Source organism: Tenrec ecaudatus, chromosome 9, assembly GCF_050624435.1.
Source record: "Tenrec ecaudatus isolate mTenEca1 chromosome 9, mTenEca1.hap1, whole genome shotgun sequence".
In the NCBI taxonomy this organism is placed as follows: Eukaryota; Metazoa; Chordata; class Mammalia; order Afrosoricida; family Tenrecidae; genus Tenrec; species Tenrec ecaudatus.
In genome coordinates, this window is record NC_134538.1 from 47,767,824 (window position 1) to 47,784,996 (window position 17,173).

Here is a 17,173-nt window from a genome sequence, read left to right on the forward strand (position 1 = left end):
CATTCCCAGCCCCAATCATTCTCAAAGCATTTGCTCTCCACTTAACCCCTTTGCATCAGGTCCTTTTTTTTCCCCCCTCCCTCCCCTCTCCCCCTTCCCTCATGTGCCCTTGGTAATTTATACATTGTTATTTTGTCATATCTTGCCCTATCCGGAGTCTCCCTTCCCCCCCTTCTCTGCTGTCCCTCTCCCAGGGAAGAGGTCACATGTGGATCCTTGTAATCAGTTCCCAAAATGATTTTTGTTGCTACTTTATAGCTGTCGTTTTGCTACTGTTCTGAACCGGGCACCCCCTGTGAAAGAGTCCTCTGACCCCCAAAGGGGTCGCGACCCACAGGTTGAGAACCACTGCTCTAGGGCAAGGTAATCTACACAGCAGATCAAGCATAGTGCATTGGCGGCGCTGGTAGTTCCGTGGCAGAATTCGCATCTGGGGGAGACTCCGTTTCCATTCCTGGACGACGCGACGCGCCTTGTGTGCAGCGACCACCTGCCTGTGTGTGGGTGTGTTGGTTGTGAGGCGAGACCAGCCTTGGCGGAGCTTCCAGACTCAGCGTAGGGAAGAAATATCTGGGGATCTGCTTCTGGAAATCAGCCCGTGGAAGCTGTGGGACACAGTGGCGGTAGGGGCGGTGCCGGCCTGGACAGTGTTGGTGCCGCCACAAGTCAGAGGCCAACTCAGCATGGAATCCAGAAGAACCCACACCCGCGGCTTTCTCGCAGATGTCAGGCTGTGCAAAGATGCGACTGTCGTGTGCCATTGATTTCTTGTCATCGGGCCGCTCACGATGACTTTTGCCCTCTCTGTTTGGGTGGCATGCTGGCATTGGCCCTCACTCGTGAATGGCAGATGCTGCCATTGAAGCTACTATCAGGGGCTCTTCTGGCCTCCCCTACGTCCCCTGTCATTCTATCCTGGGAAGTTAGTGCCCCAGAGAGGGACCGATGGGCAGCTCTGGGAGCCTCTTCCAAGTGGCCGGGGTAAGGCGTGGGACCATGGTTTCCATAGGGAGAATGAGAAGGGCCCCTAAAGAACCGAGACTGGACACTGGCGTCGGAGGGGGCGGGCAGCCGGCTTTGGCGCTTTGCCACTTGTCCTTTGCCTCCCACCCCCACATGGCCTAAGAAATCAGGTGTTGAGATCCTGCAAGGGCAATTGTGCAGGAGGTCAGATTGGATGCAAGTGTGGTCACGTTTTGTTTTGTTCTGTGCCCCCAGGCCCTGGCATCCCAGGCAACCACGGTTCCCAGCATGGCAGCCAGCAGCAGCCCCGGCGTAGCCTCACTGGGTCCCAGCACCTCTGGAAGTCAGGGCAGCATGGAACCCATGAGCACAGGAACCCAGGAGGAGGGGAGAGTCTCTGCTGAGCAGACAGCAGGAGGCCACAAGAATTCCCAGGCAGATGGGAGGACACAGCTGGACGGGAGGCTGCTGACACCGGGAAGCAGAACACAAACCAGCCAGCAGCCTCATGCAGAGAGAGGGCTGCAGGTGGATGTTGTGGCTCAAGAAGGCACGAGGACATTCGGCACATCTCAGGATGTGGTGGCACAAGGAAGAGCAGGGACACAGGTGGGAAGGACACAGGCAGGTGAGAAGATGCAGGCGCACAGGAAGATGGAGGCAGATGAGAGGACTCAGGAGGACAGAAGGATCCAGGGAGAGGACAGGCCGCAGTCAGAGGGAGACATACCCACAGTCATAGGAGGTCAGCTGGAGCAGGGGCCCAGGAGCAGCCACAGCCAGAAGCCTAGAGCCCCTGCACCCCCTTCTTCAGAGGGCCCTAGCCCCCCACAGGTTACTAGACACTTTAAGCAGATTCCAGAAGGGTCTTCTGCCTCAGACACGCCTGGTTTTGTGCTCAGCTCTGAGGAAGCTGTGGCAACAGCCTCCAGAAACCACGAGGAAGCAGCACCGGGCCCCTTGTCAGGGTGCCTCTCACACCCAGCACAGCTGCCGCCCGAGAGGAACTCGGAGCAGATGGGAAGAGAGAGTGGTCCAGCGCTCGGAAGGTCCAGCCCAGCCAAAGACAAGCTGGAGACCAGCTTGTACCAGTGCCCAAAGGAGGGCTGGCAGGGGGAAGTGCTGTCTGGGGATCTGGGCAGCTGTCCCCCAGCTGATCAGAGTCCAGAGGCGCCCACCATGGCCTCTCGTTTTGCGAATGACCTGGCCAGCAGCCCAGCAGAGGAGTCGCCCAGCGCCCTGGCTGCTCAGCACGTGAGCACTGCTGCCTTCGTGCCCTCTGAGACCCAGGCCTTACCCGGAGCTGCCTCCACACCACCTCCAGGGCTTAGCACCCACACCCAGAGTCACCCTCCAGCAACCGTGGCCCCTGGCAATGAGGGGGCCTGCTCCAACATGTCCAATGTGGAGCGTGGGACCCCCGGCCCCCGGAGCTGTGATCCTGGCCTCATAGATTCCCTGAAGAACTACTTGCTTTTGCTGCTAAAGCTGTCGGGCACGGAGACAAGTGGCAGAGTGGCAGAGCCCCAGGACAGTGTGGCCCCCGGGGCCCCTGTGCCCTCACTTAAGCTGCCCCCTGCCGTGGAAGTGGCTGGCCTGAGTCCCCGGACATCGCGACGCATCCTGGAGCGCGTGGAGAACAACCACCTGGTGCAGAGCGCCCAGAGCCTGCTACTGAGCCCCTGTACGTCCCGCCGCCTCACCGGGCTCCTGGACCGAGAGGTGCAGGCTGGCCAGCAGGCCTTGGCCGCTGCCCGGGACCCCCAGGGCCCAGCCCCCAGCCCCCTCAGCATCCCTGCCATTGTGGTCGGCGAGGAGGGCCCCAGGCAAAACTCAGAAGAAGGATCCGGTGAGGGCCAGGGTAAAGAAGAGGCTTCCTTCGAGGGGCCTGATCACACTGGGGCCGCCCAGGAGACCAGCGGGGGTGTGCCAGCCGGGGTTGTAGGCAGGCAGGCGGCCAACGGACAGCGACTGCTCCCAGCACAGGGCCAAGCACAGGAGCCCTCCCCAGAGGAAGAGGCCCCAGGGGAGGCCCTGCCAGGTCTTCCCGCAGCCACACCTGAAGAGCTGGCTCTGGGGGCCCGGAGGAAGCGATTTCTCCCAAAGGTTAGAGCAGCAGGAGATGGGGAGGTGGCCAAGCCTGAAGAAAGGGAGAGTCCCACAGTCTCCCCCCGGGGGTCCAGGAAGAGTCTGACACCTGGGTCCCCAGGGAGCCCAGGGCGGGAGAGACGCTCCCCTATCCAGGGCAGGAAGGCAGCTCTGCTGGAGGTGCCAAGGTTGGAGGAGGAGCTGGCGCCAGGAGACCCCAGTGCCAGCGCCAAGGCCGGTGACCTGGATGCAGAGCCGGCACTGGATGACAGCAAGCAGGACACTCCGGCCAAGCCCAGGAAAGCCAAAGACCTACTCAAAGGTAAGCCACAAGGCTGGGCAGTCTGGAGGCCACGGAGGCTGACAGCAGCATGGCCCATTCTCATTGAGGGACAACAGAGGACCTTTGAAAAGGTCACCTAATTTAATGATCCCGGTGGCTCTGAAATCAGAAAGACCTGGATCTCTTCCTGATGCTGCTACCCTGTAAATGGGGCCAAGCATAGTGCCAACTTCATAGCAGTGTGAGCGTTGACTGGAATAGAATAAGTCAAGGGCTCATTGCTGGGCCTGGCATGCAATACTGTTTTAGCTCCAGCACCCCCATCATTGTCACCTCTTTAGCAACTCGCCCACAACTATAGTTAGCGGTGGGGGACAGTGTTCAAAGCAGGTCTGTGTAGTTAGAGGCTGTGTTCCAGGCTCCGAGGCTCTCCCTGGCTCTAGTTCTTTCCAGTTCGTTGTGTGTACTTTGGGGGTCAAAATAGAAACTAGAGATAAGAAGTGGGGTAGGGTGGGGTTGGGGAGCCAAGTCTGAGGCCTGTGAAATAGTGGGAGACTTGGAGCCTGTTTTCTCTCCACCTGACTCCAGCTCCCTGCCTCTGCTTGTACACCTGTGAGATGGCCCAGCGAGGGCACAGGATGGAAAGGGGACAGAGGCTTCTCCCTCTTAGCTGGTTCCCACTCCCTTCAGCCCCACAGGTGATCCGGAAGATTCGGGTGGAGCAGTTTCCAGACACCTCTGGCAGCCTGAAGCTCTGGTGCCAGTTCTTCAACATTCTTAGTGATTCAGTCTTGACATGGGCCAAGGATCAGCGCCCAGTGGGCGAGGTGGGCAGGAGGTAAGCTGGTTGGGACCACCTCCCCCCCTACCTGGCTCCTGAAGTCCAGTAAGGACACCGCTGGGCCCTGTCCTCGCCTAACAGTAACCCTGTGTGGGAGTCTGCTAGTCCCAGAGTGGAGGTAAGCACGTGGGGGTCAGCCTCCCGCTTGAGGTCGCACAGCCAGGAGGTGTCAGCCTCTCTCCCTGCGTCTCTCACTACCACCTCGGTTCTCAGTGGCCTATGGGAGCAGGGACTGTTCTCAGGAATGTGTCAGCTCCATCCCATGAGCCCCGTGCCTGGCATGGCCTCCTTAAAAAGGTCTCCATTCTCTGCAGTGCCGGGGATGAGGGGCCGGCAGCCCTGGCCATCGTGCAGGCATCCCCCGTGGACTGCGGTACCTATCGGTGCACCATCCGCAATGAGCACGGCTCCATCTCCACCGACTTCTGCCTCAGCCCTGAGGGTGAGTGCTACCCATCACCCAGGGTCTTGGGGACCTGGCTCCCATGGAGGCAGAATAGACCAAGGGCAGCTGCTCTCTCTCTCTCTTTCTCCTAGTGTTGTCGGGATTCATCTCCAGAGAAGAAGGTGAAGGTAAGGCACCCCCTTGGGGAAGGAGGAGGAGAGGGTGGGCGTCTATCCCCACTCCCGCCACCTGCTCCACTTAAAGGGGTCTGTGCATTTGTTCTGTGGTGACACGTCCACGTCCACACACAGCCACCCTTTGCCTCCCAGTTAAGATGGGAAATGAGGGAGGAAGACTGATTTTTCATAAGATTCTAAGAGGAAAAGAGGTTGGGGGTAGAGGGTGTGTTTCAGCCTTGAGTCCTTTTTCCCTCTTGGAGCCTTGGCCAAGGACAGGACTAGCTACCGGGGCACATCTTAATCCCGCCACCTGCCTGCCCAGTTTCTGAATGACTCGTGGACCTCCTACCTCACATTCAGACAGGGGGTCGACTAGTTTCTTGGGCCTAGTCACACCCATCCTTCCTCACAATCTCTGGGGAGGGACTTAGGAAACCTGGCGTGTTCAGCAGCTCCCTGTGATTGTGAAACACTCCCGAGTTTGATACGCATTTCAAGGCTCAGGTGTCAGTGGAGGCATCTGGGTTGCACCTTCGAGAGGCTTGCTCAAGCTTGGGTCTGTGAAGCCAGCCTACAACGGAGTGATTCGCAGAGCTCCGTTTACTACAGAATGTATCCACTGGACCACTCACTCATTGAGCCCGTGCCTTTTGTTCTGTTAGCCAATAAAATCAAGTCAATATTAAATATAACCTCGCACTAAAAATATACCGTATATACTCGAGTATAAGCCAACCCGAATATCATCCAAGGCACCTAATTTTACCACAAAAACGGCATGAAAAATGTGCTGAGAAACTCGGCTTCTACACGAGTATATTTGGTAGCAATAATTCTTTTATATCATCGAACAGCCGACCCTGTTTCCTCAGTGGTGAGTCGTGTTGGTTCATTTGAACCAGAAACCACTCTTTGCTCTTGGCTGCTCTGCCTGTGAAGTCACGTTTAATAGATAACAGATCCTCCGTTCACATTTCCCCCACTCCTTGCCATTCCTTTGTTGAAGTGTCTTCATGTGTGGGCCTTTTTACGTTCTCGATTTGGTTGAGTATAGCCATTCCTGACATGTCCCTCCGGGGTTTGATCAAGTGCAATGTATCTGAGAGGAATTCTTGAGAGCCAAATGGAAGGTGAGCATGACAGTGGGGCGGGAGGAAGGTGAATGGAAGTAAAGACCTCGGAGGCAAATGCTATTTATAGAGGTACGGCTATAGGCATATGCATATGTAAATATATTAGTTTATAATGAAAGGGATAGAGGCCAATGTGCAGATATTTATGTTAAGTATTAAGATAACAGATGGTCTTTGAGCTGCTACTCAAGGTCTCCCTAAACACAAGAACACTGTGTTCTAGTAACCTGCCTCTCTTTGATACTCACCTTCCCTATATGATCGCTGAAGACAAAATGGGTGCATGAGCAAATGTGGTGAAGAAAGCAGAAGGTGCCCAATCAAAAGATACAGCATCTGGGGTCTTAAAGGCTTGAAGTTAAACAAACAGCCATCTAGTAGGGAAGCAACAAAGCCCACATGGAAGAAGCACACCAGGCTGTGTGATCATGAGGTGTCAACGGGATCAGGTATCAAAAGATCCAAAACAAACAATTGTATTGATGTGAAAGAGGGAGTTGGGATGGAGACCCAAAGCCCACCTGTAGATGATTGGACATTCTCCCACAGAAGAGTTACAAGGAAGGGATCATTCAACCAAGGTGCAGTATAGCACTGGCGAATCACATCATTCCTCTAGTTCCTGAAAGCTTCCTGCCCCCAACTACCATGACCCAATTCTAACTTACAAATCCGGCTAGGCTGGAGTGCACACATTGGTACAGATAAGATCTCTGGACACATGGAATTGAGGATAGATAAAACCCTCAGGAACAGTAGTGGGTGTAACAATATCATGAGGGTAGGGGGCTGGTGGGGGGTGAAGAAGGGAGAGATAGGGGGTACCCATCACAAGCTTAGATATGTAGCTGCCCCCCCACCCTGGGGAAGGGGAAGAATAGCAGAAATGTGGATTAAGGGAGACAACGGACAGTATAAGACATGAAATAATAATCTATCAAGGATTCACATGGGTGGGAGGGTGGGAGAGGGAGGGGAAAAGAGGAGCTGATACCAAGGGCTCAAGTAGAAAGAAAATGTTTGGAAATGTTGATGGCAACATATGTACAAGAGTGCTTAATACAATTGAATGATGGATTGTTATAAGATTTGTAAGAGCCCCCGATAAGATGATTAAAAACAAAACATGTCCTTCCACACATGTGTGTCCTGTGAACTAGAGGTTGGCCAGATGCAGGTTCTTCTTCCTTTCAGAGCAAGGTCCTCCATTGGTGGGCAGTGTTTCCTTTCCGTCCCAGAAGGAGCCCATGCTGTCTCATTGTTTTTATCAATGGTTGGATTTATCTGGGTGTTATCTGCCTAACCCATCCTTTTAAAGCCCCCTCACTTCCCAAATTTCCTTCCGTTTCAACAGCCACTGACTCTTGCCTAAATCCGTTATTCCAATAGAAGTGGCAACATGGGGATAGTATTCTATCATTTCTCTTTCATTCATTTCCCCAGATTTTCTAGAAAGAACTATTTGATTTCTCTGATATAGGGAGTTCTGACAGGAAATGAAGGGTAAATATTTGATTTCCCCTCTTATTTCCTCCCCCTCCTTTTATTTAAACTTCAAATGTTAAGTTGGTGTCCAGTACCCTTGAAAAGTGATCGATGAAGTTTACGGAGTGTGGTTTGATTTTTGGTGGGGGCGGTCGAGTTTCAGTTACTGTTAGGAAGCGTGGACTTTTGAAATAGTAGATGTGTTCAAGAGGTTGTGGTGGATATTGTTACGCTCGCCTCCTTTCGACAGCTTCCTTGTTTTCTGATTGGACAAGATGTGTCAGCCCAGTCCTGTGCTTGTCCTCCTGCGAATGCGAAATTGCGGGTAGTGATCGTCGTCTGAGCCCGAGGTGCGCTAATTGCCTCTGGGTTCTCCTCCAACGTTTTGTACCGGTCAGATGCGTTGGTTGAGATGCAGTCCCTTAGCCCTTTGATCCAAAGACGCAAGTGAAACCGAGCAGCCCAGGATTTCGCAATGATGGTTCTGGGCATGGAACACCCCTGCCTTCCGCAGATGGCAGCGAGCACATTCCACGTGACGAGTACACAGAGGTGGTGTCCAGTGACCAGCCTTATGACATCAGAGAGTGACTGCACTCAGGTAGCTCCCAGTCTGATAGGAGGTTAATGGGCAGAAGGTTCGAGCACTGGGCTGGCAGGACAGGGTGGGGAGATGTTCCCAGTCTCTCGCCTGTCCTGTGCACCCTCGTGTTGGTCAGGCAGGAGCTTCCATCTTCCCACATGCCTTTTGCTCCCCTTCAGTTGGAGAAGAGATTGAGATGACCCCCATGGTGTTTGCCAAGGGCCTGGCCGATTCTGGCTGCTGGGGAGACAAGCTCTTTGGGCGCCTGGTGAGCGAGGAGCTGCGAGGGGGTGGACGTGGCTGTGGCCGTCAGAAGGCTTCTCAGGCCAAGGTCATCTATGGGCTGGAACCTATCTTTGAGTCGGGCCGAACCTGCATCATCAAGGTGTCCAGTCTGCTTATGTTTGGGCCAAGCAGCGAGACTTCTCTCCTGGGCAGAAACTACGATGTCACCATCCAGGTACCAAGTCCCAGTCCCTTTCCCAGCCCCTAGCCCTCCTCCCCATCCCTGTTTTGGTTTTTAAAAGCCCCGTCCCATTTTCTGGCCTGGGCCATGTTGGGAAACAGAGGCAGAAACCATCTTAGTCTGGACCTTATGAAGCACCTAGCGTCCACCTTGGCCTCTGAGAACTTGAAGACGTCAAAGCCGTGTGAGCCAGTGTTTTCACACCGTGGTTTTGCAGTGGGAACTTATCTCCCTGCCCCCAAATATAATCTCACATGGAGGCTCAACCGCACCGCCCTTGCCACTGATTCTGTTCTGGCACAGAGTAGAACTGCTCTTTAGGGTTCTTGAGACTGTCCATCTTTATGGGCGCTGACAGGCTCATCTTTCTCCCTTAGACTGACTGGTGGGTTTGAACTGCCTGCCTCGCTCCCAGCTCAACAGCTCAAGACTTAACCCGCTGGAACACCAGGGCTCCTCGGAGACCTTGTCTAAAACCCATTCTGACTCATGGCAACCCTGGCTAGGTGGGGTGGTATGGAGGTTACTGTGGATGGGGTGGATGGGCTGGTGCTCTGCCTGGTCTGCTCCCTACACAGGGTGGCCCTTCGGGCACTGCCACTGTCATTACGGCTGCAGGGAGCACCGTTTGGAGACCACTATGAAAAACTCCCCTCGGCTTACAAAAGGCCAAAGCCACTTATTTTACAAAAGATAAAAGTGAGGCAGGGCAGGTGGGTGCTCCATTTTCCCCAAGTGCTGGATTCACCGTGCAGCCCCCTAGCAGGTAGTCCTCGCACTTAGAGAGGCGAGGCGCGTCAGAGCCCTGGGAGGTCCTCTGTCCCTCTGACTTGGTTCCCTCTCATCCACAGGGCTGCAAGATCCAGAACATGAGTCGTGAATACTGCAAGATCTTTGCGGCCGAAGCCCGGGCTGTGCCTGCTTTTGGGGAGGTGCCTGAGTAAGTGCCCAGGGATGGGATTAGACCGCCACAGGTCGAGGGCCTTGGGAGCACAGTGCTTGCCCAGCCTCCTGGGCATGCTGGGCCATGGCCATATGCAGTGGGCCCGCAGCCACTTGCAAGACTCAGTGGGTCCTTTATTTCAAAAGCTAGAAAAAAAGACCTCCAGGTTCACTCTTCCCTTTGTAAAGGCCTCTGTCCTGATCACAAGCCTTCTCTCATCTGAATCCCCCTACTCCTTAGCCCAGCATGTGCTACGGGCAGAGTTTCCGTCCACAGATTCTGGGCCTCTCTGGAAGCCACGGGGGATGGGCACCTCGGTGGATTTTCTGTGGTAGGTAGGCAGGGTTGGTGTAGAGCTTTGTAGGCATCAGAGATCAATGGGCATGGTTTTTATTTGGAGACTGGAATCCTGATTCTGAATATCCAGGGCCTGACCACTATTGGGTCATGACTGGTGTGAGCACTCCTCACCTACGCACAGCCCCCTGCGGCCCCAGCAGGGTTCCTCCCAGTGCCCTGCGCTTCCATGCCCACTCCTGAACTCGGGGTAGAGCTTCCCTGACCAGCTGCCCTCCTGGCTCAGAACTGAGAACCTTATTCTTGGTAGGGGTCACCTTTGAGAGCTGAGAGTGTCCATTGGGATGGAGGGGTGAACACTCTGGAGCTGTGCTTCCTGCGGTGAGCAGGAACTGTGAAACTGTGTGTAGGGTCATCCCACTGTATCTGATCTACCGGCCTGCCAACACTATCCCCTATGCCACCCTGGAGGAGGACCTGGGCAAGCCCCCGGAATCTTACTGCTCCCGGGACTGGGGCTGTGCTGGGGCCCCAGCAGCGTCTAGCAGCTCTGAGGCCATGCAAAAATGCCAGACCTTCCAGCATTGGCTGTATCAGTGGACGAACGGCAGCTTTCTTGTGACAGACTTGGCAGGTACGAGGGTGTGCACGTGTGCGTGGCAGCATGTGTGTGTGCAAGAGCATGTGGCGGGCAGGACCAGTGCCCATTGGAAAGCTGACCAACCACCACAGCGCTTTCGTACTTACTCTCCATGCTCCTCACAGTCACCCGGTTTGAATGCAACCGTAATACGGGCCGCCAACTCCGTCTGCGGTGGAAGGGCCGTCCTACCCTGTCCGATGGGGCTGCGAGAGCTGCCAGCCCCTTGATGGCAGTGATGGGTTGTTTTTTTGGGGGGAGTTGGATTCTGACCCCGAAAGTTAAAAAGGAATTTGTCTCCAAGAACATGACACTGGATCTAATCAAAATTCGCAATCCCTGCTCTTAAAATCTCCCTTCCTCCCTGCCCTGCAACTGCCAACTGCCCCTCTCCTACGCTTGTTTCATCTGAGAACAGAGTGCTTTACTGCCCCTTCTCCGCTCTCTCCCGCAGTCTTAACATTCCAGCATGTAAATCACTGTCATCTCTCACTTTGTTTTAGCGTCATTTCTTTTTCTCCCGTTACCCAGATTCCTTCCTCCACAGAGGAAGGCCAGCAAGCCTGACTGCTGCCCTCTCTGCCTGGGCGGCTCCAGGCCTGTTGTCTGAAACCAGAAGTGGAAAGGCGAGAGAAAAGGACAAAATCCCCCCGACACCAGGAGGGAAGGAGGCCTGGGAATATCACATAGTATTAAGTCTCATCCTTGGCATAAATAGATGATAGGACCAAGGATCAAAGCTATCGACCCAGAGGAAACGTGCTTTTGGGGGGAGTTTAGCTTTACCACAAATATTGCGCAGATAACGCCAGATAGGCAAAGTGGGAGAGGCTAAGTAACATGCTAGCCATCGTCACTGACCTCATTACTTGTAAATTCATGCTCCTTCCTCCCGTCCATCTGTCCGTCCATCCATCCATCCATCCAACATTTACTAAATATTGGGAAGATACAAAGATGAGCAGGCATAGTTCTTGCCCTCCAGAAGACGGGACCCAGTTTGACAAGAAGGTGATCACAAGGTGTAGCAGAAGGACATTTGAGCTCGGTCTAAGCTTGCTTGTTTTCTAGCTGGGCCCCTGTTTGGCAGAGGAGACCATGAAAGCACAGACAGGTTAGCTTACTCGGCGTCCTGAGCTCCAGTTTCCCTCCCCACTGTAGGAATGGTACCCCTCTGCCTGACTCCTGGACTAATTGAGGCCCCTTTTGTAAAAGCCTTGTGTCAAACTGCCCATTTCTGAGCAAGTAGACGAGCTCATCATTACTAAAATACAAGATGGAGTTTGACAATGGCTGAACGAGACACCTAGGAAGCGAAGGTTTCCCATGGGTGTAGGATGTTTCCGGCACTCGGTTCAAGTTCTGCATATAGACGGGATCCCTTCAACACCTCTGGTAGATGGGGCACCATTATCTCCACTTACACAGATCTGAGATCTTCAATGAATGGCCAGATTCATAGCTACAACGTGAAATCATTCTAAATCCCACACATGCTCTCCTACACAAGCCTAAGAGTGAGAGGCAGGCAAACTGGCCCAAGAATGCCACTGGACAGCTTGGAGATGGGAGGAGGGCCACAAGCTTACTGCATGTCTGCTGAGATGCCTGGACAGACTGACCTGGGTGGACACACTTTTCCTCCATCACCATGTTGCCTGCCTCTGTTCCTCCAAGGATATCTTAACCAGAGTCCACCTTGGCTTCTTGGTGTGCTGTGTGCCTCTGTGATAGTGTACTAGCCCGTCTGGTCCAGTGTCACCTTCCCACTCCAGTGTCGTCCACCCCTGATGTAGCCTTACTCTTCTATCTTCACCCCTTCCCCCTCGCCGCGCCCCTGGATAAACTAGTCTGTTCAGAGGGAGGAGGATGAATTAGCGTAAGTCCAGAACCCCACAGTCTGTGGTCTGAGCTGATCCAGTACACATGGGATCACATTGTTGGGAGAGCTTGGGACCCAGTAGTCAAAAAAGGGGGAACTTACACCTTGACTCACCTTGATGGGTCAGTGATTAGTCAGCACTCAATCATTGAACAAAGAATCATGTTCCTCCCCTGTAAAAACGGGGATGTGGTCACTGTGGATAAGAGCCTTTGTGACAGGCTGGTGTTGATGCCCCAGGGAGGGCTTGCCGGAAGAAGCCTTCTGAGCCCTGGGATGTTCCCGTCTGTGTTAGTCCGGGTCGACTAGAGAAACTAATTCATAGAAACTCATGTGTATAAGGAGAATTTTATAACAAGAGCAATTGAGAAAGCATCCCAACCCAGTTCAATCCGAGCTCATAAGTCGGATATCAGTCCATATGTCCCATACCAATCTATAGAGTCCTCTTCAGACTCATGAAACACATGCAATGACTCCAAGTGCAGGATGATTACAGGCCAGTGGGTAGAAAGTCTTTGGATCCAGTGGTGTTATAAGCATCTCAGTGCTGGCAGGGGTATCCACATGGCTGCTCCAGCACCCAGGGCTGCATCGAGGTAGGTCCATGTGGCTTCTCCTCAGGGATGTCTCGCAGGAAGTGAGCCTTGTCAGTAGAGTGACTTGCAGGGAGTTAGAGAAGTGTCTCCCACCTCCAAGTAGGAAATACTAGAGCTTTCCCCAGAATCCTCAGGAGAAGGCCATGCCCACACAGAGGCCTAATTGGCTATGATCCAATTGACAGACTAGACTCCACCCCTTCACTCTTAATCCTCTCAAGTCCCAAATTCACACCAGATTATGTAACTACCACACGGTCTAAAGCAGTGGTTCTCAACCTGTGTTTCGCAACCCCTTTGGGGGTTGAACGACCCTTTCACAGGGGTTGCCCGATTCATAACAGTAGCAAAATTACAGCTATGAAGTAGCAACAAAAATAATTTTATGGTTGGGGGTCGCCACAACATGAGGAACTGTCTTAAAGGGCCGCAGCATTAGGAAGGTTGAGAACCACTGCCCTAAAGTGATGAGCATCCTTACACCCAGGCCTTGGTCCAGGCTGGGTGGAGAGAGGCTCACAGGCATCAACCCCATGCTGCCTCTCTCTGCAGGGGTTGACTGGAAGATGACTGACGTGCAGATTGCCACCAGACTGCCAGGGTGAGTGGTTCCTGGGCACAGGCTCCCTCAGAGAGTCTTCTCTGGTTCTCCATCCCTGAAGCACTGAACCTGAGGCCAAATGGCCCCAATCACACTGGTGACCAAGTGGCAACATCCTGGGGCTATCAAACCCCCCCCCCCTCTGCTCCCTGACCCCAGGCCTAGACAGCGAGCTCGTGACCACGGTCTAAGGTCCGGGGCCCATTCAGAACCCTGCAGTACTGGGTTCTCAATGTACCGCTCCCCACCCTATCTTCCTGCTCGCCTGAGAAAGCCCATCCAGGTGCAGATGAGCACCGCTCTGCTTAATGTGATAAAGGAAAACTAGTCTCACACCAGTTAACGTCCTCACTGGTGAATGCCATATGCTGGAGTGTAATGGAGGTTGGGGGTGCTGCCACTTGAGGTTCCTTACCGCCCCAAGGTAGAAGAGGGGGTGCTCTGGGTACCAGTGAGCATGGACATCCCAAAGTCAGCCCCCAAGGGGTTCCTTTCTGGGTCGGGGAGCCAAGTGCCATCCTAGGGCCTCAGCTCTCCCTATTTGGCACAGATACCAAGGCCTCAAGGAGAGCTGGTTCCCTGCCCTGCTCGACCAGTTTGCCTCCACACACCAGTGCAATACCTACTGTGAGATGCTGGCGCTGAAAGCCCTCAAGAGCCCCGAGGTCAAGGCTAAAGGCTCCAAGAGTCCATCTGCCGGGAGGAAGGGTGCCCAGCTGAGTCCTCAGCCTCAGAAGAAAGGCCCACCCAGTCCTCAGGGCGCACGGAAGAGTACAAGTACGAAGGCCACTCCTCAGACCCCAGAGGCAGTCACTGCCCGCTTACTGGGACAACCGGCCACCCAGGCAGGGGGCTCCAAGGCCCAGGGCCTGCGATAGCCCTCACCGGAGGCTGGGGGCTGCCACCCAGCAGCAGACCAACCAGGAAGCAGCTTGAACCCGATGGAGACCTTGTCAGTATGGAACTGGAGACAGAGCACCGAGGAGGGCCCCGCCCAGGGACCTCTCTGAGCCACTTCTTCTCAGTCGGCTCCTCATCAGGCAGCACTGGTGCATGAACCACTGCCCACCAACCTCTCCTGGTGTCATCCACCACCCAGGGCTCCCAGCTCTTGAGGGCCCCCCTCCAAGTGCCTAGTGGCCTGGGACCCCCCCTCCTGAAGTTTACACTCTCCACTGCTGGAGGCTCCGAGTCCTCTGCATGAGTTCGACACCCCAGCCTGCACCCCTACAAACCCTGCAGAAGAGTGGTCCTCTAGGGGTCCTCCTGCAGACTGGCACCTTCCCCCGCCCCCTCACAGGGCCCTGTTTCCGCCCTGTTCTCAGGGCGCCAGACCTGTGTGTGTCTGGCCTAACGTACGTCTCTCAGGGTCTCTTCTTCCAGCTCCTTTGTCTGACTCACCCTGCTTATCCTGCACCTAACTGCCCTCAGCCCAGACGGAGCTCAGGGCCCTTCCCGAGCTGCCGTGTCCTTGTGCAGTGGTCTTTGATGAGTGTTCAGGCTCCTGCTTTGTCCCACCACTCAGACACCCCTCAGCTACCCCTGCCCCTTGCCCCTGCGCAGCAATACCTTGGAAACCACTTGCAGCCTGCTGCCTGCCCTTCCTTGGTCCTTTCTCCAAGGCTATCCTTACCCTCACGCCTATCTGCTCACCAATGCCCAGGAGGGGAGCGGACCCCTGGCCTCTCACTCCACCCCAGTACACTTCCCCACCTCCCCAGGAGGGGAGGGCCTGAAGAGGATGTTGTCAGTCTCTGTGGACAGAGGGAACTGTTGATTTTCAGGGGCCTTGTGCTCCACACTGCAAGGAGGCGGTGTCACAGGGAATGTCACACTTGCCCACCAAGTAGCGGGCTGGTGGGGTACAGGTGGGAGGTGGGAGAAGCGGTCCCTAGGGAGAATGTAATCCGACTGTGTGCTGTGGTGGGAACCAGGACCCCTGCCAACCATTAGATCCTGATCTGGGGCTCCAGCTCTGGGGCCTCCTGTACAGACCCCCAGGAAATGGCTTTGCTCAGCCAGCACCCTGATTCCTTCCCATCTTGAAGCCTGGGATGGGTTGGGTCTGGCGCTAGACTGCTCCCCTTGGAACGCAATAAACGCAGCATCTGTGTAACCTGCTCACTCATCTGGTGTGGTTGAAGGTGTGTGGTGTCAGGGCCCCTGTCCCATAGTCCTGGGCCCACTGGGAAATGGGATCCTTGTTAGCACTTCCAAACTGAAGCTCAGGCTAAGCCATCTGGCTCTAGCTAGACAGTCTTTGCTTCCTAAACAACTGGGCCGGTGGCCGGTGGCCCTTACAGCAAGGATTAGGGTGCGTGCCTGTGTGATCACACCTTCATCTGGAAGAGGAGCACAAAGGAAGGAGCCAGAAAGGAGTGGAGAAGGATTGAGAGGATGAAGGAATCTCACTGGCAGGGTCCACTGCAGCAAGAAAAGACCACCCAGGAGACAGCCAGCCTCTGCCCCTCAGCTCCTCACTGACTACTGCTTCTCGCTCTGCTCAGAAGCTTGCCTTATCACTCGCCACCCAGGCCCTTTCTCTGTCCCCTCCACTGCATCTCTGCCGCCTCCCCTGGTGCTCAGCTAGCTGGCTGTCACTCCACTTTTGCCTCTTGTCCCAAGGGGCCCCCAGATTGCCTGGGTGAGCCAAGACTGGATATTATATATTCACGTCTTCCTTCCACCAGTAAAAGCTGAGAACTTTAGGCTAGATCTGGATTGAGATCTGCTAGGAGCCAAAGATGTGCGAGGTGGGTTCAGATGAGACTGTCTCCATCGGGGATCTTGGGTTTTGACCACGAGAAATGCACTAAGACCAATTTAATCAAAAAGGATTTGTGGGAAGGATGCTAGGTGACTCAGAGGACCAGAGGAATAGCTGGACAATTGGCCTGTGTGAGGGTGCAGACGGAGTTTGTCTCTCAGAGCCTGCTGGTATTGGCAGACTCACACCAACCAGGAGGGCCCCTCCATTCAGTATTCAAATTGCCAGTAAGAGCACCTGACATGGAGTTCAAGGCATCATGAATACCATGAGAGAGTTTCTCACAGGATGGAAGTTTCTTACCAGAAGAATGGTGGGGAATGGGAGTAGGCAAAACACAAGATATCCCTGACATGCAAGCCCACCTGCCACTTTCCAACTCTCCCAAACAGAACCAAAATGACATCCCTCACAGCTTAGAGGGCGATGGATGAAGGGGACCTCCAGCTTCTACAAGGGCAGCGTCCCAGAGCTACCACCCTTTAATTCTAGAGTGTCCAGTGATAGCCTTCCTTGTGCTTTAGTCATCAGCCTGTTTGAGATTCTACAGCCTGTCGATGGGCCAGTACGAGTAAGCCTATTTGACCAACATCATATAGCCCAGGACGGAAAGAAGTGTGGCTTAAGGATATATCCATTTCGGTGAGGGCTAGTGCTTATGACTCAAGACTCTTCGCGTGTTGGAGTGAGCCGCGTTTTCAGTTCTGAAGTCTCTTCCTGCATTTATGTTGGACGTGGCAGTACATGAAGCACTCCAGGAATTGCCCCGCTTCCCTCGGTTCCCGTGCCCCTTTTAAATCACAGCAGCCATCTCCCCTGTAGTGGGTTAGTCACCCTAACTGTTCTCATCATCTCTTGTTCATCCGACAGTGAGAGCTATAGGACCTGAGACGGCGGGCAGGCTGCTCCAGGGCCCAGTTTTGTGATGTGTTTTTTCCTGTAAAGATGAAAGCCTCTTGACACCAGCCACTTCCAAGCCTGGGCTATCAAAAAAAAAAAAAAAACAGGTTCAGGATGGGCCATCGGCTCTAACGTTAG

The 17,173-nt window shown here is 54.3% G+C and overlaps 1 protein-coding gene across 1 annotated transcript in view; it reads left to right on the forward strand.

The window, feature by feature from the left end:
* Positions 1-15,418, forward strand: part of ALPK3 (alpha kinase 3) — a 50,502-nt gene extending 35,084 nt beyond the window's left edge. Inside the window, exons 5-13 of the mRNA XM_075558036.1 lie at positions 1,219-3,373; positions 4,025-4,172; positions 4,490-4,617; positions 4,713-4,748; positions 8,120-8,400; positions 9,258-9,346; positions 10,057-10,280; positions 13,320-13,368; positions 13,919-15,418. Coding sequence (XP_075414151.1) covers positions 1,219-3,373; positions 4,025-4,172; positions 4,490-4,617; positions 4,713-4,748; positions 8,120-8,400; positions 9,258-9,346; positions 10,057-10,280; positions 13,320-13,368; positions 13,919-14,246 — 3,438 coding nt within the window. The 3' untranslated portion in view covers positions 14,247-15,418. The remainder of the gene's footprint in view (positions 1-1,218; positions 3,374-4,024; positions 4,173-4,489; positions 4,618-4,712; positions 4,749-8,119; positions 8,401-9,257; positions 9,347-10,056; positions 10,281-13,319; positions 13,369-13,918) is intronic.
* The last annotated feature ends 1,755 nt before the right edge of the window (positions 15,419-17,173 follow it).